General features: G+C 47.4%; 1 protein-coding gene across 1 annotated transcript in view; it reads left to right on the top strand.

Moving 5' to 3' along the window:
- The window catches only part of ETV5 (ETS variant transcription factor 5), a 72,961-nt gene extending 60,339 nt beyond the window's left edge, over positions 1-12,622 (top strand). Inside the window, 4 exon segments of the mRNA XM_027769453.1 lie at positions 1,697-1,765; positions 1,937-2,106; positions 6,701-6,802; positions 10,508-12,622. Of these exon segments, the coding sequence (XP_027625254.1) occupies positions 1,697-1,765; positions 1,937-2,106; positions 6,701-6,802; positions 10,508-10,729 (563 nt within the window). The 3' untranslated portion in view covers positions 10,730-12,622.
- Positions 12,623-24,653: the final 12,031 nt, after the last annotated feature.

Raw genomic sequence — 24,653 nt, forward strand, 5'->3', positions numbered from 1 at the left:
GAGAGCGAAAAAAACGCTCAAAAAAAAAAAAAAAAAAAAAAAACGTGGGCAGTGTTTCTTGAGTCTCAGGCCTCTTAAAAATGGGACTTGTCCTGCCAGAAAGCTGCTTTATCTGGACTAACTGTGAGGAAACCACGGGATTTCTCACGTCACAGTGAATCCCCCTTGAACTCTAATGGAAGCTCTTCGCTGCGGAGCGTTTCCTCCATCTGTCCACACTGTGTCTCCAACATACACACACACAGACACACACCCCCCGTGCTTTTCAGCCAGTGAATCCTGGGGCCTTCTCCTGAGAGGCGCAGTCGTCAAGGAGCATAGACCAGGGCTCTTGTACCGCTGAAAAGTCAAGACCATTAGCTGGCTGTGGTCTGAGCCGCTGATCTCGTCAGGGTACCTGGCGACATGGGGCCATCATGGGATGTAGAATGTACTAAGGGCCCGTGGGTGGAGAATGTGGCCATCCTTTCTTCTCCTTGACCCCTTTAACTTTCTGCCTAACAGTCCTTTCCCGTCCTTGGACCAGTTAGCGCCGCTCTCTTGACCTCTGTTTTACCATAGATACGTGTTATTCCTATAAAGTCTCTTCAGTTCCCTTCCACTGTTTCTGTTGATCATAAACACCTACCCTAGCTTTTAAACTTCCTGCTCTTCACAATTCCCCACAGACCCAAGTCTTTATTCACTTTGGCCATACCCTGTACCCTCCAAGCTCTTTCCTGACTGAATGAGGTATGTGGGTAGCCTGGACAAGTTGTTAAGAAAGATGAAAATTAATATTCGCTTTAAGGAAGATGGTGAGACTCTGTACAGCCCGACCAGATCCATTCAGCTAGGCCAGCCGAGGGAGACGAGGCATCTCTTCAGGGATACAGGCCTCGCCACGGCCACACTGATCTGTACAGGCCACGTAAGCAAGATGTGAAGGAGCTTTCTGGTGACTCAGTGTTTCCTGGCAGTCTAGCAGCAGGAAGCAGTACTGCCCTGGCAGCTCAGGTGTTTATGCCGAACTGGAACACCTAAGTCCCGTCCTTGGACCAGTTAGCGCCGCTCTCTTGACCTCTGTTTTACCATAGATACGTGTTATTCCTATAAAGTCTCTTCAGTTCCCTTCCACTGTTTCTGTTGATCATAAACACCTACCCTAGCTTTTAAACTTCCTGCTCTTCACAATTCCCCACAGACCCAAGTCTTTATTCACTTTGGCCATACCCTGTACCCTCCAAGCTCTTCCTGACTGAATGAGGTATGTGGGTAGCCTGGACAAGTTGTTAAGAAAGATGAAAATTAATATTCGCTTTAAGGAAGATGGTGAGACTCTGTACAGCCCGACCAGATCCATTCAGCTAGGCCAGCCGAGGGAGACGAGGCATCTCTTCAGGGATACAGGCCTCGCCACGGCCACACTGATCTGTACAGGCCACGTAAGCAAGATGTGAAGGAGCTTTCTGGTGACTCAGTGTTTCCTGGCAGTCTAGCAGCAGGAAGCAGTACTGCCCTGGCAGCTCAGGTGTTTATGCCGAACTGGAACACCTAAGTCCTTTCAAAGTCCCTGAAAATTCAGTTTGACACATATATAGCAGTAGAGCTTAGGACCTGGAATGGCAGAATCCCATTTTAGTCCTTAAATCCAGAGTTTTAGTGTAACTCAGAATTGATTAAACAACATGGACTTTCTTTTTCCATTCTCTCCCAGGTTTTTCATATGAGAAAGATCCCCGGTTATACTTCGATGACACATGTGTTGTGCCTGAAAGACTGGAAGGTAAGTAGCCCTCCAAGATTTGCTGCTAAGCTAGAGGGCTGGAGATGTCCGGACGCCTCAGTCAGTATTGGCAAGTTAAGTGATTACGTCAGCATTGACAACTTCTTTTGGTCCAAATCATCTGAGAAAATTGGGATTAAAGTATCGCATATGTATCTTTGTCCCAAACAGGCAAAGTCAAACAAGAGCCTACCATGTATCGGGAGGGTCCCCCTTACCAGAGGCGAGGTTCCCTTCAGCTGTGGCAGTTCCTGGTCACCCTTCTTGATGACCCAGCCAATGCCCACTTCATTGCCTGGACAGGACGAGGCATGGAGTTCAAGCTGATAGAACCAGAGGAGGTAAGCGCCGGGCGACAGACTCAACCAATTTCGATTTGCTGCTGATGCTGATAATGGTGGTGGTGGTTGTTTAGAGCTCCACTGAGGCTTCCCACTGGGTTGAATATGCTCTTCCTTCCGTTCACACTCATCTGACCAGGGGACTTGGCAATGCCCTTCCTATTCCTGGGGCAGTTTGCAGTCCGTGGACAGGCAGCGTTCTCCCCCTACATAGAATACATGAGTAGCTGTGACACTTCTGCAAAATCTGGAACACGAGGCCACGAAGACTTACATCCAAAAAGGATATGTCGTCCCTCTCGGGAAGTCTTTGCAAGTTACGTTTCAAGACTTGGTTTGGTCTCGGCCCATGTTTGTCATAGCCTACGTCTGAAGCTGTGTGAACATACCGTCTGACACTTCGGTAACATGACGAGATGCCCCTACTCTGCATATTTTGAATGACTCTAACCTAACGGAATACAATTTTCAGAGATGGGTCAGTCTTATGAACTTAGACCTTTACAGGTGTGTTATGAGGCATTACGGTATTTGAGAAATGACATAAGCCTCCATTATTTTGTTCACAGAAGTAGAAACATTTAACTGTCTTTTTGCCCAGAAAGGCCTATCGACAGATGCAGTGCCATTTCTTTAGTGGAGAAGACACACCATAGAAACCCTTTCCTGAATATCACATAGCAAAGTAAATTAAATCAGGCCCTTGGTTAGCATATTCCGAAGGAGCTGATGATTAATTTCTGACTGATTTAGAATCTAAGGAGATGATAAAGCAAAAGAAAGAATTGCTCCTCTTCCTCTTCCCTCGCCAAAAAAAACCCTGACCTGTTATTTTTGGAAGAGTCTACTTAGGCGCACATGTTCAACCTGCTGGTTGAACAAAGGTTGAACGGAGCAAAGGGTATCCGAGTGGGATGCACTGAAAGGGGAATAACTCTTGGAAAGCATTTAAGCAAGAAGGTCAGCTTTAGATGTTTAGCTCCAGGGCTCACATTAGCATATCAAGGAGCTAAGCTGGCATGGGAGTGAACAGAAGGAAACAACCTGGCACTTGCTTAGAAGGAAGAAGTGGCCTGAAAGTTAAAATGGGGAAAGGAGGAGAGCGTATGGATTGGAAGCTTAGGGCGAATCCTGCTTGCAGAATAGGCAGGCCCGCGAAAGGCTGTTGTCACAGACAACGCGTGTGGTTCTCCCTGCCTTGTGCTCGTGCGTGAGGATGGAAACGTGTCGACCTCGAGGACTGTAAACTGCTGCTGGTGGGCTCAGCCTACCTGCGACGCCAAGGTTCGGGTCTGCTGTGTTTTTCTAAGTGTTTCTTTGTGGCTAAGTGTGCAGAAACGGGGCCATGTTTTCGGCTTCCTTTCCCACTGGAGAGCCATCTCCCCACGTGGAGGCTTCTCCTCGCTGCTTTCCTCATAATGGCCTGGTTCGTGGGAGGCTTGAGGAAAGCATGCAGTCTAGACTCACCGAGGCTTTTTGAAAATAGGTCTGTCGCACGGGTAGCCCTTCCTGATTTATCGCCTCTCACAAACGGGAGCGTTTATTACTTTATGGCCGCTGCCTCGGGCCTAAGCACAGGCTGTCCAGCTGCAGGTAAACCTGGTTATGACCCTTTGTAAAGCCATTATTGAATCTTCCGCTCTCCTACCAGTGGTAAAGAAAATGATGAACAGATGGCAAAGGGCCCCTGCTTTCTTAATAAAGAAACCAATATTCATCCAGAGTGCTCCGAAGTGCCAGGGAGCTGGGTCACGTGAGAGGCCCGCGGTGGCCTTGAGCCTGCCGCACTGGATCGGGCAGCCTCGTTTCTGCAGGAAGTGCTTCTTTGCACCCCATGTTGACGTCCCTGAGCATTCCGTGAGCTCCAGGAGTTATGTTCTCTTAACCATGTGAGTTCCGTGTGTGCACTTCAGTCACTGAACATGCAACCCGTGTGGAGTTTCCCCCCCTGCTCCTCGTGCAGCTACGGAGGCCTATTCTTGTGGTTATCAGGAAGATACCAACTCCTGGAAAAAGCTGCAAGGAGTCGTCATGGGGGAGCTTGAAGGGTGAAGCGGAGGAGGAAGCTGTTGGGACGTAATTGTAGGCAGCTGTGTGGCTGAGTAGTGCACTCTGGGTAATTATCCATAATATCCATTACACTGTGCATGGAAATTGTGGTTTTAGAACTGCGTTTTGGCAGGCCCCCTAATCAAATGTCTTTTGATAGTCATCCAGCTTAGCACCCTCTCAATTATGACTGACTCGGCTTTAATCTGGAGCCATTTTAACTGTGAATCTGCATTAATGAATATTTTGGGGGGTAGGGTTGTTTGTTGAACATGTGGCCGATAACCGATGCCATGGGGAGGCTTGTAAGGATGGGCTCTGGGAGGAGCCGCTCCCCGTGTGTGGCTGTTCTCTCGCTGTGACGGGGAAGAGATAGGTGCATTTTTTTCTAACTCCTCCATCCTCGTCTTCAAGATGTGTGCTATCAAAGTAACTAATCGGGAAGATGAAAAAAAAAAAAAGGAAGAGCTAGTGACAAGTTATTGCCTGCCTGCCTCGCCCCAAAAGAGGGGCAGCCCCAATTTCCAGCTGCTCTGGAGCTGCACTGCATGGCGTTACTGTAGACGGAGCAGCCGTGGTGGGGGCTGCTAAATCATAGGGCTCCGGCCCGAGAGGATGAGTCAGTAACTATGGCTACCAGCGCTGCTTGGAAATCTCTGCATACACAAAACCTCTCTCCAGCACGCTCTTGCATAGGCAAGGGACAGCAAAGAGAGGTCGTTGCTAAAGTTGAAGACTATTCAAGAATTGCTTTCTACCATTGAAGGTAGTAAAATGATGAGGCTGGGCTTTTTCAGTTTTCCTGTGGCACTGTGGCAGGCAGCAGTTTAGTTTCATGGAGTGTCGGTTTTTGGTTTTTTTTTTTTTGAACAGGGTAGGAGGACATACATCAGTTTAATAGATTTCCCTTCTACCACTGTTCCCATTGGTTTCGAATGTTTATCTTCTCTAACCAGGATGTAATTTTTGGTTAATTTTGCCTTTTTGGGTGTTTCAAAGATAGAGTTGAATGGATGCAATGTGTGGAGAAAAGAGACCCAGGAACATCGCTTGTGACATAGAGATAAGAAATAAATGAATGGAAACTTTGATCATGTTTCTTGCAGGGCAGAGTAATATCATGGCTATTGAATCGTTCTAATGTAATTGGAACAGATGCATTCTTCCTTATCAGATACTTTCTGGTATTTATTAAAGGTCATTTTAAAATCCTGAATTCAGGGGCCAACAGAGTGGTATGGTGGTTAAGGAGCTGGACTCCCACATCGCTGATTACGGTTCAAGTCCTGGGCCCAGTGGTTTGAAAAACCACACCGGACACATGTGCATGCATTCCCAAAATCCCAAGAGGAGAAAGGACTAGAAGGAATTGTAGCGTGGCCATCCCCCGGGTGGCTTTTCATTTTCCCTCTCTCTGAAACTCTCTTGTCTCTCCTCTCCAGCTAGTACATGCACTCTATGGGTAAAATCTTTTAAAAAAAAAGGATCCTGGATTCAGGAGCTGTTGCTTTCATTCTGCCTAAATATTGTAAGGATATACTTCTTGCGAACCTACTTCCTAATCCATGTGTAACATTTCATTTTTAAAAGATCAGAGGGATGGCATTAGTTTTTTTTTTTTTTTTTTTTTTAAGTTTCTAAAACTGACCCAACATGTTCAAAACATGGCCCCTGGTTTTGCATACATTTAAAGATCTCTGGAGTAACTCACATTTCCAGGGTTGTTATTCTCCTACCTTGACAGTATTCTTTACAAGTAAGATTTTTGGGATACTCGAGAACAGAAATTGCTTGGCTACCCTGACAGTTGGGTAAGCCGTACTAGGAAGTATTTCTGCTGTAAGTCATCTTCTCCCATAGCTCCAGTTACATCTCCCATCACTGCTCCTCAGGTGGACTGAGTCGGATATAATGTGTTTCAGAACTGTATGGGAAGCCCTGTTAATTTTTCATTAAGTGGGTAATGGTGGTACATGCTTTAATGTCCATCCTGCAGGGAGCAGGGGATTGGATGGCAGCAGCTGAAATGATCTGATTCCCCCTTAGCCCATGAGCTGCAATAAGTAAACATCTCCCAGCCCCTCTCCAATCTTATTAGGATTGAACTTTTGCTCTGCTGGCCCATTAGCAACTCACTAGTGTGTTTCTAATGTTTCAGGAATGACCATTCTAATTATTCCTTATTGACTGCTACAGAAACCATAGCACTTAATGGCAACATGGTAATGGTCTATGGGCATTGGTCAATAATTCATACGTGGAGAAACAGTAGAGAGCCTGCATCCTCCGGGACGTCCGCCAAGCCCTCTGCAGTCTTAAAGTGCTAGCATTCTTCCCCTCTAGGTCTCACCTCCCAGCCGTTGAGACTGAATCTTCACCTTGGCTGAATGTTTGGTCTTGAGGGAATTAAATGCTTTTCCTTCCAGGTCAGAGGGATCATTGACCAAAGCAGTCAGGTTCCAGAACGGGCTCTCCTGGGGTTGAGAGAAAACCACCAGGCCTGAAGAACGTGTTTCCATTGCTCTTTGCTTTCCTGTCTCCTCAGGTCGCTCGACGTTGGGGCATCCAGAAGAATCGGCCAGCCATGAACTATGACAAGCTGAGCCGATCTCTACGCTACTACTATGAAAAGGGCATCATGCAGAAGGTGAGCAATTACAGGAGACACTTAGACCACTCAGGCCACTTTCAAAGACAATGCCCGGGGCTTCCGTTAGAAGACAGGGCCTAACAGCTACGAGAAAGTATTCGCCTCACTCGTGATTCTGTGGAAGGAAAGAATCTAAACAACAAACTTAAGAATCAAATGAAATATAAAGAATACCTTTAATGCTCTTAGGTACGTGGAAATCAGAGTTGCCTGTGGAACACATAATAAGAAAATCAGGAACTTGGTAAATCTGCTTCATTTAAACTGCCTCTAATTACAAAAATGTCCAGAAATTTAGGGCCGGAGGTGGCTTGATGGTTAAGAGCGCTGGACTCCCACATGGCCAACCGCTATTCGAGGTCCTGGTCCTGGCGGCTTATTTTCTCACTTTCTGTCTGTCTCTGTCCCTTTCTGGTCAAAATAAAATAAGTAAAGTTAAATTTTTAAAAAGTCCAGAAATTTAGGCCAACTCCTATCCTCACAAAGGAGTACATGTGGAAATCAGCTCGAAGGTCTCCACCCCCACAAGCCCTTAGCTACAGTCTTTAGTTGTTGAAGCAGCTAGACCTCCAGATCTGTTGACCTGATCATCTCCCAAGTGTTAGAGGAATAAAGACATCTTTTTTTTCTTTCAGATTATAGAAATCAGAACTCCTGTTAAAAACCTAAGGTTTGTAAAATGGCAGCAGAGTGACCCAATGGCAGTTTGCTCTTTGCAGAATAGAAGATGAAGCATATTTTGAGGATTAAAAAATTAAAAATTTGAGGATTAAAAAATCCTTATTGGGATAGGTGGCTTTGGACCCCAATTTTTTTTTTTTTTGAGAGGTTTTTGCTATAGGGTATATGTGCTTGCCAGAAAGACAGAGACAGAGAAACAGAAAGTGAAAAATCACCCCCCAGGGGGAATGACCACACCGCAATCCATTCTCCTCTTGGGATCTTGGGCACACACACACACACACATGCGCCCGGTGTGAGTTTAAGCCACCAGGCCCAGGACTTAAACCATTGTCAACTACGTGGGAGTCCAGTGACATAGCCATTATACCAACTGCTGGTCACTGGACCACAATTTTTAAATCCCATGGGTAAGTAGAAGATGAAAATGGTCCATGTTCTGTTGACTTTTCTTCACTGCCCACTCCCTAGATTCCACACTTGCACAGTTTAGGCAGTCTGAGAGAGCAGCCGGCAAGATGGACCTGGCAGAAGCAGGTGGGCACTGCTGCTGAGAACTTGTCCACACTAAAGCCAGATGACTCTTACAGAAAATGTTCCAACTGATTTTAGAATATCTTATCACCCCCCCCCAAAAAAAAAAAACTATACTCATTAGCAGTCCCTCCCCCATCTTCTCCTGCCCTCCCTATGACCCTCAGAGACTTAATGTCATCCGTTCGAATCCTAAATGCAGGAGGGATTGCCAATACCCCTTGCCTGTTTCCACCTCCAGTTCCAACATAAGGAAATGTGTCCAAGACACAGTGACTTGAACTAATGGAAACGAGTTAGGTTTCTGGGTTTTTAAGGAAATACACGTGCATTTCCTATCTGAGAATAAAACAGGCCAAGAGTACAGGAAGGCCTAGGAACGAGGCTGGAGTTCAGACCCTGACGTTCCCGTTCGTTAGCTGTATGCTTTGAGGAAAATCACTTAACCTCCCACAGCCTGTATTTCCAATAGAAACGTAGATAATAACAGTTCCTGCTTTGGGTCAACCCATGTTGTGGTTGAGATGACTGGACCCCACGTGGCTGTGCGCGGTTCGAGTCCTGGACCCAGCGACTTCAAACACTGGGCACATGTGCATGTGGGCCCAAGATCCTGAAAGGAAGGATTGGTGTAGGAGAAGTGACCGTGGTGTGGCCATCCCCCACAGGAAATGCTTCTCACTCTTCTCTCCCTCTTTCTCTCTCTCTGGCAAATGCATATACTCTAGCAGAATTTAAAATAGTAGTAATTCCTGCTTCAGTTGCATAGCTTAATGTGTTTTTAAATGTTTCACAAATAGCCATGTGTTCCCCAATGCGAGGGATTATTCTTTTATTTCTTATATGACCTGTAAGTAAATGAGAACTAAATTAAAGGGTAAATGGTGGCCTGTCGGCATGGGGAAGGGCGTGGTCCATCTGCAATCCCACACTCTGCGTCTTCTAAAAGGAAAACTAAGGTTCACAGAGGTTAAAACTCATTAGTGACTAAACCAACACTAGAAGCCATGCTGCCCCTGACCTCTGACCAGTGTTACTTCCCTGGGGCTCTTCTTGCCTCACTCTTCCACGCACGGGCTAACTGCTGGGATTGGGACCGAGGGAAAAGCTGACCTAGAAAACCAGAGGTGACTGGCTGAATACATGCACCCTTAGCACTGCTTGAGCTGAGACACTAGTCATCCAGTTTTATACGCACAGTCCCTGATTCCTCGTGTTGGAGTTCCAAGGAGCATTGATGCCGATACCTGTATTTTGGTGACTGGACATAGAATTGTCACCATGAAATAAACTTTAAAGGCTGTCCCCATAGCCTACTGTGAGCTAGATCCCACATGGCCAACCTCAGTTTGAATCCCAGCCTAAGGACTTGAAAAACACACCGGATACATGTACTTGTGTGCTCCGAATCCCACAGAACGGAGAAAGTGGCAGGATGGTGGATGACCATGGCCTGTAGGTGCTTTCTTCCTCTCTGGCAAGCACAAACACCCTCTGGCAACTAAAGTAATAAGCTTTCAGACTCATTTGGATAACTGTACTGTTATTTCTCCGACCAACCACTAAAGCTCAGACATCTTGACCCAAAATTTAGGGGCAAAGCCACATTTTTCAATGAAAAGGCGAATTTAGAATCTAAAGGAGAATGACTGAAAAGAAGGGTATGGCTAAACCCAGTAATCCAGATTTTCTAGTCTGAAGTGCTCATTTCTCCAGTAATCTCAGCTGTCTGCCCCGCTGCCTTACCCGACTGAACGAATGACTGGGTTTGACGTTCAACGACAGGAGCCCTCTGATGCTGTTACACACCAGCGGAGTGGGCGACACTGTTGTCTAAACGGCTCATCGACTGCACGAGGAGGCCCCCCGAGTAATCACACCTCCTGTTCTGACGGTATTATAAGGCACAGGATCCATATAAAGGGAGTTCTCAGAGCCGTTGGTGTAGCAGAACTTGCAGTGTGTAATTTGACACTGCAGGTAAGCTGAAAAGCAATTCTATTTGGCTTTGGAACATACTTAATTTCTACCCAGGCTAATCTAATCGAGTTGCTACCCCTTCAAAACAGCAAAGCCACGCGGTGAAGACTGTACACTTCGGTGGTAACTGAAAATGTGTCTGCTTCTGAGTTGCACCTTCAACCCTTCTCGGCACACCGAACACCAGCCTCAGCATAGCCAGGCTGTCTAAGCTCTCTAAGCTGTCAGTTTAAGACAGAAAGTGAGGATTTTCTTTCAAGAGTCTATTCAGTGTGAATGTGAAATTCAGATTTTTTTTTCAACTGCTGAGCTGTGATGTCCATAAAATGCTTGGTACCCAAGATTTCTCAAAATTAATTTGTATGATTTGGATAGCCGGCTACTAATGAACTTCCTTTGGTCCCTGGCTCCTCGAGAACTAGTGACTTAGACACACCTCCTTTTCCCCGCGATCCCCGTGCCTTGTTCCAGCGGGGCCTTGTAAGTTGTGTGTTCTTTCTCTCCCAGGTGGCTGGGGAGCGATACGTCTACAAATTTGTCTGTGACCCAGATGCCCTCTTCTCCATGGCCTTCCCGGACAATCAGCGTCCCTTCCTGAAGGCAGAGTCTGAATGCCATCTGAGCGAGGAGGACACCCTGCCACTGACCCACTTCGAGGACAACCCCGCTTACCTCCTGGACATGGACCGCTGCAGCAGCCTCCCCTACGCCGAAGGCTTCGCTTACTAAGTCTCTGAGTGGCTGAGCGACCAAACCCTAGAGCTAGCAGTTCCCATTCAGGCAAACGAGGGCAGTGGTTTTGTTTGTGTTTTTGGCTGTTCCTAAAGCTTGCCCTTTGAGTATTATCTGGAGAACCCAAGCCGTCTCTGAACTGGCACCCTTAAAGACAGATACCTTGGCGGGGGGGTGGGGATAGGGAGGGGCAGAAAACCACCAAAAGGCTGGTACCTCAACTCTGATTCTGAAGAGGTTTCTGGAAAAGGGTCAGAATGGAGCCTCCTTACCATGGACAATATATGCAAAGCAATACCTTGTTCAGGTTAGTACCCGCACAACGGGGCAGAGCGTGACAATCCGCATTGATCATGGACTACTAAATGCCTTTACACAGAAGGGCTCGATTTGCACAATTCATTGAAAAAGAGACCACAGTCCTGTAGGAGGGCAGGTCGGCTCAGTTGGGAGGCTCAAGTATCAACAGTTAAAGGTAATACCTCATGAGATCTGGAAAGCTCTTCTACCCAATCTAAAATGTTTCTCCTTGGTCTAGAAACAAAGGGGGGAGTCAGAACAGCTGTCACCCACTCCGTGGTTCTCAAATTAGAAACCATTGCTACTCTTGGGACCCTTCTGGCCACACGGTCACCAAGAGGAGCAAGCCCCCTTTCTCTTCCCAGACACATGGCTGAGTGTGGATGGCTTCCATTTTAGGATAAGGGCGATGAACACTTTGGACAGTATTTTGTTTTGCTTTGATTCGGGGGATTGTTTTTGTTTTGATGGCTGTTTTAGAAAAACAGTTTATAAACTGATTTTTGTAGTTTTGGTATAAAAAAAACAAAAAACAAACCTTTGGTAACTGCACTGTGTCCTTTAGCCCGGGCCGTGCCGATGTACGAAGACACAGCAGCTTGAGGGGGGCTTTGTGGAGGGCTCCCGCTTAGCACTGCAGCCTGAGGGGGGCTTCGTGGGGGGCCCCCTGTAGCCATGTACAAGCGCGCTTTGTTCTGCACCAGACAACCTGATGGAACGTTTGCACCTGAGTTGTACATTTTTGCCGTGTGCAGGGCAGCCTGGACACAAGCTTCAATTCCATGTGTATAGTTCCCTGCGTTCACGAACACGCCCTCTCTGGGAAGCAGATGTACATAATCCATGTCATGTTCCTTTGAAACCTGGTCACCCGGTGAGAACCCTTGGGATTCTTCCCTGGGCGTGACTGATGGTCATTTCCATTTCAGCAGTTTTGTTTTCCTTTTCTTTAACTCTTGGACTTTAGACTCTACCGATGACTCAGTAGAGTTCGAGACTAAACGTGTGACACTGACAGGTAAACTAGTGTCCTGCCACTTTTTTTTAAGTTTATTCTGATGGCTGTATTATATTGGGAAGTTTTACCCAAGCAAGCTAAAGCTCTGTGAAAGTCGAGCTCAGTAGAGGAAGCTCCTAGAGGCAGGCAGTACCTTGCCACCTGCTCCGTCAGTGGGATTCTGGGCTCCCCATAACACTTGGCGTGTCCCCGACTGTGCTGTTCCTCTCGTGGGAGGGAGACCGTGCTGACTCCTTGCGCGTAAGACACGTGCTTGGAATTGCTTTTCTGCGAGTGGAGTTCTCCACTGTCTCCATCGTACCCCTAAGGACACGTATGTGGAAAAGTCACAAGGGTAAGGGGTGCATTTTATAGCTATGGGAACAGAAGGTTTTCCTCTGTTGGAAGCTAACTGGCCCGCAAAGGGGTTGAACCTATGGCTTGGGCCTTAGTTAGCATTGTATTCTAATCAAAGGACTCTTTCTAAACCATATTTATAGCTCTCTAACCTGCACATAGTCTATACATAGAGGCATATTTTACCCCAGCTGGCTAGAGATTTATTTGTTGTAAATGCTGTATAGATTTGTTTTTCCTTTCTATACTTACCCTGGTTTGGGATTTGTTGGGGGTTTTGTGGGGTTTTTGTTTTTTATGGATTTCTGCTGACTTAGGAAGTCTAACTATTAACCTTCCATAGCCTGAGCTGCCCCCTCCTGGCTGTTACTGCGTGGCCTGGGCTGTCACAGGACACAGGATGGCAGTCACCATTGCATTCCCATCGGACTCATGCATCTCCCGGGTGGTTTTTGTTTTTATCGGGGTTTAGGGATTTTCTTTGGTTTGTTGTTTTGGCTTCTTTTTCGGAGTGTGGAAAGTCTACAGTGCAGAAAGGCTTTAACCTGCCACTTGATCTGAAATACTTTCCCCTGCGCAGGGCTGTATGCATCCTGCCAAGCTGCGTTATATTCTGTACTGTGTACAATAAAGAAGTTTGCTTTTCGTTTACCAAGTGCCTGAAACCAGCCTCTTTTTTTTAACCCTCATTGGTTCTTCATTTGAAAGCAAGCAGAAGCCACCTGGCTTCCTCTTTATTCCCCACTCCAACTTACGCAACTGTTGAGACTTAGCAGTGGATTGTAGAACTGTGACCTGGACAAAGAGCTGCGTGGGCTGCTCTGTGACATGGTGGTTGAGGCTGCTGTATCCCGAATGGCCAGCTAAATGGTTCAAGTCCTGGACTTGGTGGCTTCAGAAAAATTCTGGGCATGTGTGTGTGCACCCAAAATCCCAAAAGGAGGAAGAAATGGAAGGAAGTCGATTGTGATGGGGGCAAAAAGACACAACTGCCCCCACATCCTTTGTTTTCTGTTTTTATGTTTTTGCCATAGTGCACATGAGCTTGCCAGAGAAATTCAGAAAGTGAGAAGCCTCGTGCTGGGGGGATGGCCATGCTGCAAACCCTTCTCTCGTCTTCTTGGGATCTTGGGCACTCATGCACATATGCCTGGCGTGGTTTTCAAGCTGCCAGGTCTGGGACTCGAACCACAGTCGGCCACGTGAGATTCCAGCACCTTAACCATCTTGCCGCTTACTGGCTCAACACAGTGGCTCTTAAGCTCTGGCTGAAGGAGGTCTGGTTGTGGCTTAGCTGGTGTCCCATTCAGAAGTACAGCACTGCGAGGTGACCCGCGTGAGAAAGTTTAGGGTATGTGTCTGGAGAGCTGCCGGAACCTGCTGTGTGTGTGCTTACACGCCTGTGGTCTGGGGCTCTCCCGCAGGGGAGGGATCGCAGCATCAGGGCCCTGTGGAAGGCCACCCAGGTCATAGCAGTTACATGTGCTAAAAGAAAAAAAAATTAACGGAGTTTTACTGAGCAACTGTTAACACGATTTAAACTGGGCACTTGTTCCTGGACTTCGAGACAACTCCGGCCAGCCTCAGGGCCAGCTCTGCCTTGAAGTGGGCGGAAAAGGAAAGTGACGAGTACAGTGAAAGGGGGTGTGCCCTACCAACCCGAAGGTGAGGGAGTGAGGTAGGAAACTCATCGGTCACGTTCTAAATTTACATTAACACGGTTTAAAAGGCGGGATGCCTGTGATTGGCTGTAACCTAGCAACCAACTCAGAAAAACAGCCTAACCTGTCTGATTTCGGCCCACCTGTAATAATCCAAGTGTAAAAGTACAGCGGCTGTGTTAGGCTAAAATAGTTTGACTGAACACATGCTGTGCAGTCAGACCCACATGGCTGCCCACAGCTGGAATCCCCGCCCGCAGTCGGAAAACGCCTGGCACGTGTGCGGGAAAGAAGCGGAAAATGGCTGCAGCACGACCGTGCTCTGTTAGCGACGTCCACGCCCGCGCACATGCTCTCTCGCTCGTGTGTGTAAGAGTGTGCAAGCCCTCTGGCCATGACATAGCACGGATATCCTTATAAACAGGACCCAGTTGGAATCGCCATTCTCTCACTCCCACTCACTCATGAAAGAAAGAAATGTTAAAAATAAAAACTCTGGCTGAAAATTGGATCCAAAGAGTTTTTTGTTTTTAACCTTTCTCTAATGACTAAAGGTGCTGGACTCCCACATGGCCAACTGTGGTTCGAGTCCTGGACACAGAAGCTTGAAAATCACACTGGGGGGTGGGCGTGTGGGGGTGTGTGTGCGTGTGCAAAGTCCCAAGAGGAAGATAGAGAAGGGATTGTGGTATGGTCATTCCCAGGGAGGGGGGGATTTCTCACTTTCTGTCTCTCCAGTGAATGCGCACATCCTATGGCAAAAAAAAAAAAAAAATCCAGAGGCAAGAGGTAGGTGGGCAGATGCTCTTGCTAGCCAACAGTGAACAGGCCCTATCCCCTCAAGCTCACTTAGTCACCAACTGTTAATAGCAGTTTTTTTTTAAGTATAACTTGTGTTTGGGCTTGGGTTGTGTGAAAATCAGTGCTAACTAGATGAGGCTCCTGAGTCCAGCTCAATCCCTCAGAGGGATACTTTGAAAACCAGTAGGAATTTGAGATTGTTTCCTAATTTCCTCTGATAAGTTTTTGACAAGTAAAAATTTTCTTTTTTTTTTTTTTTTTAGAAAGATTTTTGCTTTAGGGTGCATGTGCTCACCAGAGAGACAGAACGTGAGAAGTCACTCCTCGGGGAGCTGGCCATGCCACAATCCCTTCTCCTCCATTCTCCTCTCGGGATTTGGGGCATGCATGTACACGTACCCTGCACGAGTTTTAAGCTACCGAGTCTGGGACTTGAACCATGGTTGACTAAGTGGGAGTCCAGTGATGTAACCATCACGCCATCTGCTGGTCCCAGACAAGTAAAAGTTTTTCGTTTTGAGGCTTTTTTTTTTTTTTTTTTGGAGAGATTTTTGGTACAGGGCATGCGTGCTCACCAGAAAGACAGACAGAAAGCGAGAAATAACCCTCCAGGGGGGATGACCACACAGCAATCCCTTCTCCATTCTCCTCTCGGGATCTTGGACACGCACACACACACCCGGCCTGAGTTTAAGCCACCGGCTCCAGGACTCGAACTGCGGTCAACTACATGGGAGTTCAGCAACATAGCCATTATGCTAATTGCTGGTCCCTCAGTAAACATTTTAATAATGGTTGATTTCCCCCAAAAAAGAAATTAAAACCGAGGAAGGTTTTGCCGGTTTTGCTTTTCTCTGGCCATGCAGCCGTGGAGAGCTTTGCTCCAAGGTTGTCTCTTGTGGGAATATAGTCCTTGGGAGATAATGTGGAAGAAAATGAAGCTCGCAGGGCCATAAGCAGTGTTACGCTTTCAGTGTTCTTATTTCATTCTTTTTCGGTACCTTTAATTAGGGCTTTTCAGGACTCTTATTACAGTAGAGAAATAAAAAGGTTTTCTTTTCAAGCTAAAACAGAAGGCTTTCTGTAAGTTATCTGCTATCTTTCCTTCACTGTTCTACGAGCCTCTAAGTGCAGAAGCACCCGAGACGGAATCGGTGCACAGCCGCTTGAATCAGAGGACTGAATGGCTGCCATGTAAACCCCATCAGCTGTGACAGATTAAGCAATGCTGGGGCAGAAGGGGCAGGGCGGCGCAGGGCAAAGCAGGCTTGCCTCTCAGCTTCACTGTGATAAGGTTTGGACAATCACTCCCCATTCTTCATGGGCTCATTATCCAGCCTGGGCCCAGGCCCAGATTGTTAACCTTACCCGGAAGGTCACCAAACACTGCCACCCTTCTAGTGCTGGGTGCGAGGATAAGGAAGCCCAGAAAGTGCGCAGTTTACTCTTCACCAGGGTCCCCACTCACCAGGCAAGTCAGGGGACAATGCTTGTTCAGTTGTTCGATGACAAAGAGGTAGTGTGAGGGTGAAAGAATGTGGTTGGGAGAGCCAGGGTATGTGCAGAATCTAAATGCGAATGCAGCTGGGACACGTGTAAACCAGCGTGGGAGACAAACACGTCCCAGACGGTTGGAAACCTTGGAGAGGGGCCATGGCCCGGCAGGGCAGGGGGCTGGAGCTCAGTGCATGGCCAACGGGGAACAGTCTAGAAATCATCAGTTCTAACAAGCAAGCTTTGATTCCATCGGTGTTAAGTGTATTGTACTTAAAATAGGAGCAGGAGGTGAAAGTGACACACGAGAAGCAACCGCGTCCTTTCGATCCCAGCAAATAGACTGGTGTCCCATTCAGCAGGGGCCCTAGGAGAACTCGCCTTTCCCTAGCGCCTTCCTGTTAAGAGCTGGCTCCCCACCCAGGCTCGGGCTGTTGACCTTGGCGGTGAACCCCAGATCGCTAACCTCTGGGTAGCACTTTACAGTTTACGGGGCACTTTCTCATCTCCATAGTCTTTTTGGCAGGCTTTTCTATATTCTAACACTTGGTTGAAATTGAATCTGAAAATACTCACGGCTCTTGGCCCCCGAGGTTACTTTCTTCATTGGAATGTTCACAACAGCTACTGTGGAGAGAGCTAGACGCCTGGCGGCTGGACGTGGGGTTCTGGCCCCAGCTCCGTGATGGGCTGGGTTTCACTGGGTCTCAGAGCCCGTCCTGGCCTGACCGGCAAGGTCGGCGAAGGCACTGATCCGGTCTACTTCCCAGCTCTCCCAGGAAGGGTGGGATAAAGGAGCTTCCCAGGGGCTCGAGGGGTGACGGGGGTGGGGCAAGTGTATCTGTAAGAATACTCTCCAGTCACCACCTTTATTATTTTAACAACTATTTATTTTTTATTTATTCATTCATTGATTTTTTAATTTGACCAGAGAGAGACAGAGGGTGAGAGAGAGAGAGAGAGAGGAAGTGAGAAAGCAAGCCACCAGGTCCAGGACTCGAACCCCAGTTGGCCATGTGGGAGTGTCCAGCACCTTGACCACCACGCCACCCGCTGGTCCCAGTCACCACCTTTAAGTAAGCTCTGACACTTGCTGGGTCCCACATGAAAAGCATACAGCTTTCACGTTCCAAGCCCTCACTGAGCACATAGTAAACACCAGGCACCGCTGGCTTCTGGAAATAAGATTCAAGTGGCATTTTCAAACCAAAGCCCCGTGCGTGGCCTGGTGGTGCATGTTAGGACCCCTGCTCTTCTAGCCAGCTCCTAGTTAGACACAGCCACGCCATCTCATTCTGACTCTACTGACCAGAGGGCATTTGTCCACCACCCTCCGCCTCCGGGTGAAGGTATCCCCAGGGATGTTTACTCTTCAGTGTACCACCCACCGGGAAGAGACGGTAGGTGTGGGTAGGGATGGGAGGCGATGGGAGCTGCTAGCAGATGCAGCTAGCTCAGGTGAGCTGAAGGAATGGAGTGTCTACACCTACCTCTAGCAGCTACCAGGGCTCTCCTGGATGTCCTCGTCTCCTCTTCCTGCGTAATAGGGGTGAGTCCTTGCTTTCACCATTGAATTACCATGTGTGGATGACAGTGTAAGACGTGGGGAGAGACAGTTGGGTGGTATGGGAGTAGGGGAAGCACAGGGAAACCAGCCTCTCCTTAAGCAGGGTGGTGGGGAACACATTTCTCCATATAGAACTATTCAGTCATCGGAAAAGTCAGGACATCTTTTTCTATGCTTTTTTTTTTTTTGAGAGGTTTTTTGCTATAGGGCGCGTACGCTCGCTAGACAAAGAGAGACAGAGAGACAGAAAGCGAGAAATCACCCCCCAGGGGGGATGGTCATGCCGCAATCCCTTCTCCATTCTCCTCTCGGGATCTTGGGCACACATGCACACGTGCCCGGCGTGAGTTTTAAGCTACCGGGTCCAGGACATGAACCGTGGTCGACTACGTGGGAGTCCAGCAACATAGCCATTACGCTAACTGCTGGTTCCCTTTCTATGTTTTTCTAAGTAAAAATGCATCAGGACTCTTCAGCGACCCGGTAGAATACATGGCTTAACATACCGAGTATGTATTACTCATCCGATAAATAGTGCTATTCTATGCCAGCCCCTGCTCTAGGATTTGTGGAGGGGGAAATAAAACACAGACAAATTTCTGCTCCCATGGATCTTATTTTGGGGGAACAGAGCAAAAAACAAATGTTAAGGGACCACCAGATGGCGTACTGCTTATGTCGCTGGACTACCACGCTGTCGACCATGGTTCAAGTCCCAAACCTGGCGGCTTGAAACTCACGCCCAGTGCGTGTGCGTGCGTGCCCAAGATCCTAAGAGGGGAATGGAGGAGAAGGGATTGAGGCATGGCCATCCCCCCTGGGGGGCAATTTCTCACTTTCTGTCTCTGTCTCTCTCTGTCTCTCTGGCGAGCGCATGCGCCCTATAACAAAAGCCTCTCTGAAAAGCAAACAACAACAAAAACGATAGTATTTCTAAGAACGTGTTAACTACGATAGAGGAAAAAACAGGAAGAGAGTAGTGGATGGTGGAGGGGGAGGGTTGCAATGCTAGGCAGGGAGGTCGGGGAGGCCTCACCGCTAAGCAGAGTCCTGAACTGAAAAGTAGCCGTCAGGTGACTTGCTGAAGGAGAGCATTCCAGGCAGGTGAGTGCAAGGGCCTGGAGCTCTGCACATGCTTGGAGTATTTATGGAACAGCAAGGACCGGAACTGGAGCAGAGGGCGTCAGATGGAGCGTAGTGAGAAATAGAAAAGTACCCAGCTATACCATCTAGGGTCATGCAGGTTTTTTAAGGACTCCGGGATTTACTGTTCGTGAGCGGTGACATCATCTGGAGTATATTTCAGAGCTCGCTCTGACTGCGAAGTCAAGACAGGCTGTGGGGACAGGAGCTAGGAGACTGGGGCACAGCCTGCCACAGTGGCCCAGTGGGAGGGGACGGTGGCGGGGTGAGGGGCATAGGACGGCACGTGTGGTGTAGCTTTCAAGGCAGAGGCAGTAGGTTTGGGACTTGTAGGAGAGAGGAGGTGGAGTCGGTTATGGTTCCAAGGCTTTGGGTCTGAGCGAAGGAAGGTTGGAACTGCCGCGTGCTGAGATGGAGAGGACTGAGCAGGACGATCTGGCTTGGGAATGAGGATAGGAAAGGACAGGCCTTCCGTTACGGGCATGTTAACTTTTTAAAAAATTATTTTATTTAGTTTTACTTACTTTTTTATTTTATTTTATTTGAACAGAGAGGGACAGAGTGAGTCAGCAAGTGAGAGAGGGGGAAAGTGAGAAAGCATGCCGCTAGGTCCGGGACTCGAGTCACCGTCAACCATGTGGGAGTCTAGTGCCCTTAACCACCGCGCCACCTGCCGGCCCCGTGAGCAATTAACTCTGAAGGCCTGTTAGAAACCTGAATGGGGATGTTGGTTTGACCACATAAATCTAGAGTTCAAGGCAGAGATCCAGGCTGGAGACAGAAATTAGCAATTGTTAATGTGCAAGAGAGTGGTTAAAACTGAGTCTGGATGAAATTACTAAAGGCATAAGCATAGACAGAAATAAAAGCAAGAACGGAACCCTGGGACACTATAAGATTCAGAGATTGGAGAGGGGCCAGCAGGTGGCATGATGGTTAAGGCACTTGACTCCTACATGGTTGACTACAGTGTAAGTTCCAGACCCAGCAACTTGAAAATCACACGGAGCCCATGTGCATGGGGGCCCAGAATCCCAAGAGGAGGAGGAAGGAGAACGGATTGGGATGTTTCCATTCACCCTGGGAGAGTGATTTTTCACTTTCCCTCTCTCTGTCTCTCTGTCTCTCTCTCTCTCCAGCAAGAACATGCACCCTATGGCAAAAATCCAAAAATTTTGTTAAAAAGAGATTGGAGAGATAAAAAAGAACTAGCAAAGGAGACTGAAAAAAAGTGACCCCTAAAATCAGGATAAGTCAGAGGGTGTTTCCAGGCAGGCGATGGCAGATGCGTCACAATGTCAACAGGGTGAGGACGGGGCTGGAGGAGCAACCTGGAGGACATGGACGGTGGCACCAGGAGTGGTGCAAGGAGTGGCAAAGGTGACAGACTCAGCACTGCTGGAGCCAGGGAGGTTGGAGCCGACCTTCAGCTGGGGACAGAGATCAGACGTTTCCCTGGACCTCAGGTTCCTGCATTCGAGTACAGCTCAGCCACCCTCACCACCCTTCCCCTCTCAGACTCTCAAAATCCGAAAAAGGCCTCGGAATTGCTGCCAAACACTGCCCAGAAGGAAGAGAGTGGGAAAAGCCATTCAAGGGGAAAGAAAGAAAGATCAGGATGATGTTACTGCTACCTTCCCCATCCCTTGGGGCTCTATTTATTCTTGTTTTGTGCTCTTAAAATAAGTTTCTATTTTTTGAAATGTTAAGGGTGTTTAAAATAACTTTTTATATATTACACAATTAGCATATGTCCTTTGTAGAAAACCAGGGGGAAAAAAACGTAGCCCAAATTAAAAACTATTCTGAAAATTCAACCTCGAAGTCACAGCTAGCTCTTTACTGTACACTTTCCCAGAAGGCTTTTCTCTGGACTGGTTTTGCCTTTCTCTAAAGTTTCTAGAGTTTCTTTCTTTCTTTCTTCCAAACGCAAGAGAGAGAAAGAGACAGCGGTTGAGAGGCCAACAGGGTCTTCGTGCCAACACCCGCCAATCGTGGGCACATGTGCACCCAGCAGGTCAGGCTGGTCTCTGGACACGGACAGAACCTTTCCATGTGGGTCGGCCTTGCAGGGCATGGCATTGCGTCCCCGCTGCGTCGCCACCGGACCCTGTTTTTAAATACAGGAAGCGCTCGTACTATTCACTGTACAGAGTTTTCAACTTCATCTTTTAAACAATCTATTTTAGTATCTTTTTCTATCATAATCAAGCCAAGTGATCTACCACCCACCCCCAAATCAAACAAATGATGAGTAATAGTCTGGGCCTTTTCTAGTGTTCCTGATTAGTAACAACTTCTACTAATTCAACCTTCTAGATATCGCTCAAAGGAACCAGCAGTTAGCGTAATGGCTATGTCACTGGACTCCTACGTAGTCGACCGCGGTTCGTGTCCTGGACCCGGTGGCTTAAAACTCACACTGGGCGTGTGTGCGTGCGTGCCCAAGATCCCAGGAGGAGAATGGAGAAGAAGGGATTGCGGCGTGACCATCCCCCCTGTGTGGGGGGGGTGATTTCTCACTTTCTGTCTCTCTGTCTCTCTCTGTCTGTCTGGCGAGCGCACACGCCCTATAGTGAAAACCTCTCAAAAATAAATAAATAAATAAATAAATAATAGTCTGGGCCTTTTCTAGTGTTCCTGATTAGTAACAACTTCTATTAATGCAACCGTCTAGATATCTCCCAAATCCATCTCCACCGTCAGTACTCAGTCCACCACCATCTGTCACCTGGACTGTTGGAATCACCACTTACCAGGTCTCACTACGTTCACTCTCACCCACTCCAACCCCTCCTTCATACTGTAGTCAGGGTGATTGTTTTTTAATGTGCTACAGGGCACATGCACACGCGGGAGAGAGAGAAAGAGAGAGAGAGAGAGAGAAAGAGAGCACACCCAGGGGATGGCCACACCCTAATCCCATCTCCATTCTCTTCTCAGGATTTTTGGCCTGCATACACATGCACCTGGCATATTTTTCTTTTCTTTTCTTTCTTTCTTTCTTTTTTTTTTTTAAAAGAATTACTTATTTAATGTTATTTCTTTATTATTACTATTAAGTTGACCAAAGAAAGAGAGGAAGGAAAAGTGAGAATGCAAGCCGCCAACTCCAGAACTCGAACCTTGGTCAGCCATGTGGGAGTCCAGCACCCCAACAACCATGCCATCTGCCAGCCCCTGAATCCGGCATGTTTTTCAAGCTGCCAGGTCCAAGTCTCAAACTGCACAGTCAGCCATGTGGAATCCAGCCACCTTAACCACCATGCCACCAGCTGGCTCCACCTATTCCCCTGCTTCAGATTTTTTTTCAGTGGTACCCATTAAAATGTCTAAGATTTTTTTTTAGAGGTTTCTGCTATAGGGCACATGCGCTCACCAGAGAGACAGAGAGACATAGAGAGATAGAAAGCGAGAAATCACCCCCCAGGGGGGATGGCCACGCCGCAATCCCTTCTCCTCCATTCTCCGCTCGGGATCTTGGGCACACACGCACACGCGCCCGGCATGAGTTTAAGTCACCGGGTCCAGGACTTGAACCACGGTCAACTACATGGGAGTCCAGCGACATAGCCATTACGCAAACTGTTGGTCCCCGTCTAAGATTTTTTAAAAAAACTGACAACACCAAATATTGGCTAGGATACATTGTTAATGGCAGTGTAAAATAAACAACCACTTGGAAAACTATTTGGCAGTTGCTTACAAAGCTCAACATACATTTACTCTGCTATCCCATAATTCCAACCCTAAGTGTTTACTCAGGATATATAAACACACATCACGAAAAGACCTGTGCAAGACACTTTTGCAATAAGTGCTATTCACGGTAGTTGCTAAAAGCAACCTCAAGGTCTGTCAACAGGAGATTGAGTGAACACGTTGTGGGATCCATACAACGGAATGCCACTCAGCAATGAATAGAATGAACTACAGATACGTACAGCACCACAGGTGAGCCTCGAAAACATGGTATGCCAAAGAATGAACAATACCAAAGAACACGTGCTGTGTGAGCCCGTTTATATGCACCCATCTACGGGGAGGGAACCCAGAGTGCAGCAGCAGGGGATGGTGCTGCCTGGGAAGAGGCGGAGGGAACTGCTGGGGTGGTGGCGATGGCCTGCACCTCAGACTGGGTGCTCATCGGGTGTATATGTTTGCCAGTACTCATGGAACCAAGCACCTGAGGTCTGTGCCTTTCTTTCATTTTAATTATTCTTTCAGAACTATAGCTAGGCCAGCTCCACAGTATAGCAGTTAAGTACTGTGCATGGAAAGCTGGATCCCACGTGGTCAACCAGGGTTCAAATCCCAGGCCCTATGGCTTGAAAACATGCCAGGTCCATGTGGCTGCCTGCCCCAAAGCCTGACAGGTTAGAGAAATGGAAGAGAAGTGATTACAGGGCGATTACACCCCACTAGGAGGTTCTCTCTCTCTCTTTCTCTCTCACATATACACACTTGCCCTAGGACAATAAAAATAAATTAAGCATTTAAAAATATATATTCGTAGACATTTCTTGAGCTAAAACCAAATCCTTAACTTGGCCTTCCAGGCAAGTCCCTGCATGTCCCCTCAGCCCCTTCTTGTCCCACCCTCCCCTGTTTGCCATGGCCCATCATCCTTCGCCTTGTTGTGCCTCGGCCATAGTTTGCTCCCTCCTCCAGCCTTGACGCAAGCTGTTCCCTAACCTGGACTGTCCCCATGCCCCTGAGCCCAGGCTTGACCTCCAGCCAGCTTCTGCTTCACATAACTTAACCTTTGCAAATCCCCTCAAAGAATTTTATCCTGATATATAGTATTTTTTTAAAAAACTATTAATTTAATTTTGTTATTATTATTATCTACTCAGATCAGAGAGAGAAAGGGAAAGTGAGAAAGCAAGCTGCCAGGTCCTAGACTCGAACTTCAGTCAGCCTTGTGGGGGTCCAGAGCTTTAACCACCACATCACCTACTGGTCCCATTCTGATATATTTTTATGCTAGGAAGCCTTTATCCTACTTTTTAATCTTACCATATGATACAACAAATTCTCTCTCTCTCTTTTTAGAGGTTTTTCCCCTTAGGGCACATGAGCTCACTGGAGAGAGAGAGACAGAGACAGTAAAAGGGAAAGTGAGAAATCACACACCCCCCACCAGGTGGGATGGACACACCACAATCCCTTCTCCTCCATTCTCCTCCTGGGATTTTGAGCACACACACACATGTGCCTGGCATGATTTTTAGGTCACCAGGTCAGAGACTCCAGTCGCGGTCGTCTGTGTGGGAGTCCAGCAACGTAACCACTATGCCATCTGTTGGCCCCAAAATATGATCTTAAATAACTTCCTTTGACAATAGGCTTCAAGTCTTAAAGATTATCCTGTGGGAGTGATGACTACAATGATGAGTTCACAATTGATCAGAAACATAAACATATAATCAAATCTGCTATATAATTGTTAAACATAAAAGGTAAACATTTATCGTAAATTAATCTCATAGTGAGGCAGACAAAAGTGTTTCTATTTTTCCCTGAATTCCCTGGAAGAACAATATAGAGTTTAGCATCAGTTCTGTTCCTGATTGTTTATCTTAAGTGCTAAGAAAGAGT

The sequence above is a fragment of the Tupaia chinensis genome, unplaced genomic scaffold (genome assembly GCF_000334495.1).
Source record: "Tupaia chinensis unplaced genomic scaffold, TupChi_1.0 Scaffold149658_1, whole genome shotgun sequence".
Classification (NCBI taxonomy): domain Eukaryota; kingdom Metazoa; phylum Chordata; class Mammalia; order Scandentia; family Tupaiidae; genus Tupaia; species Tupaia belangeri.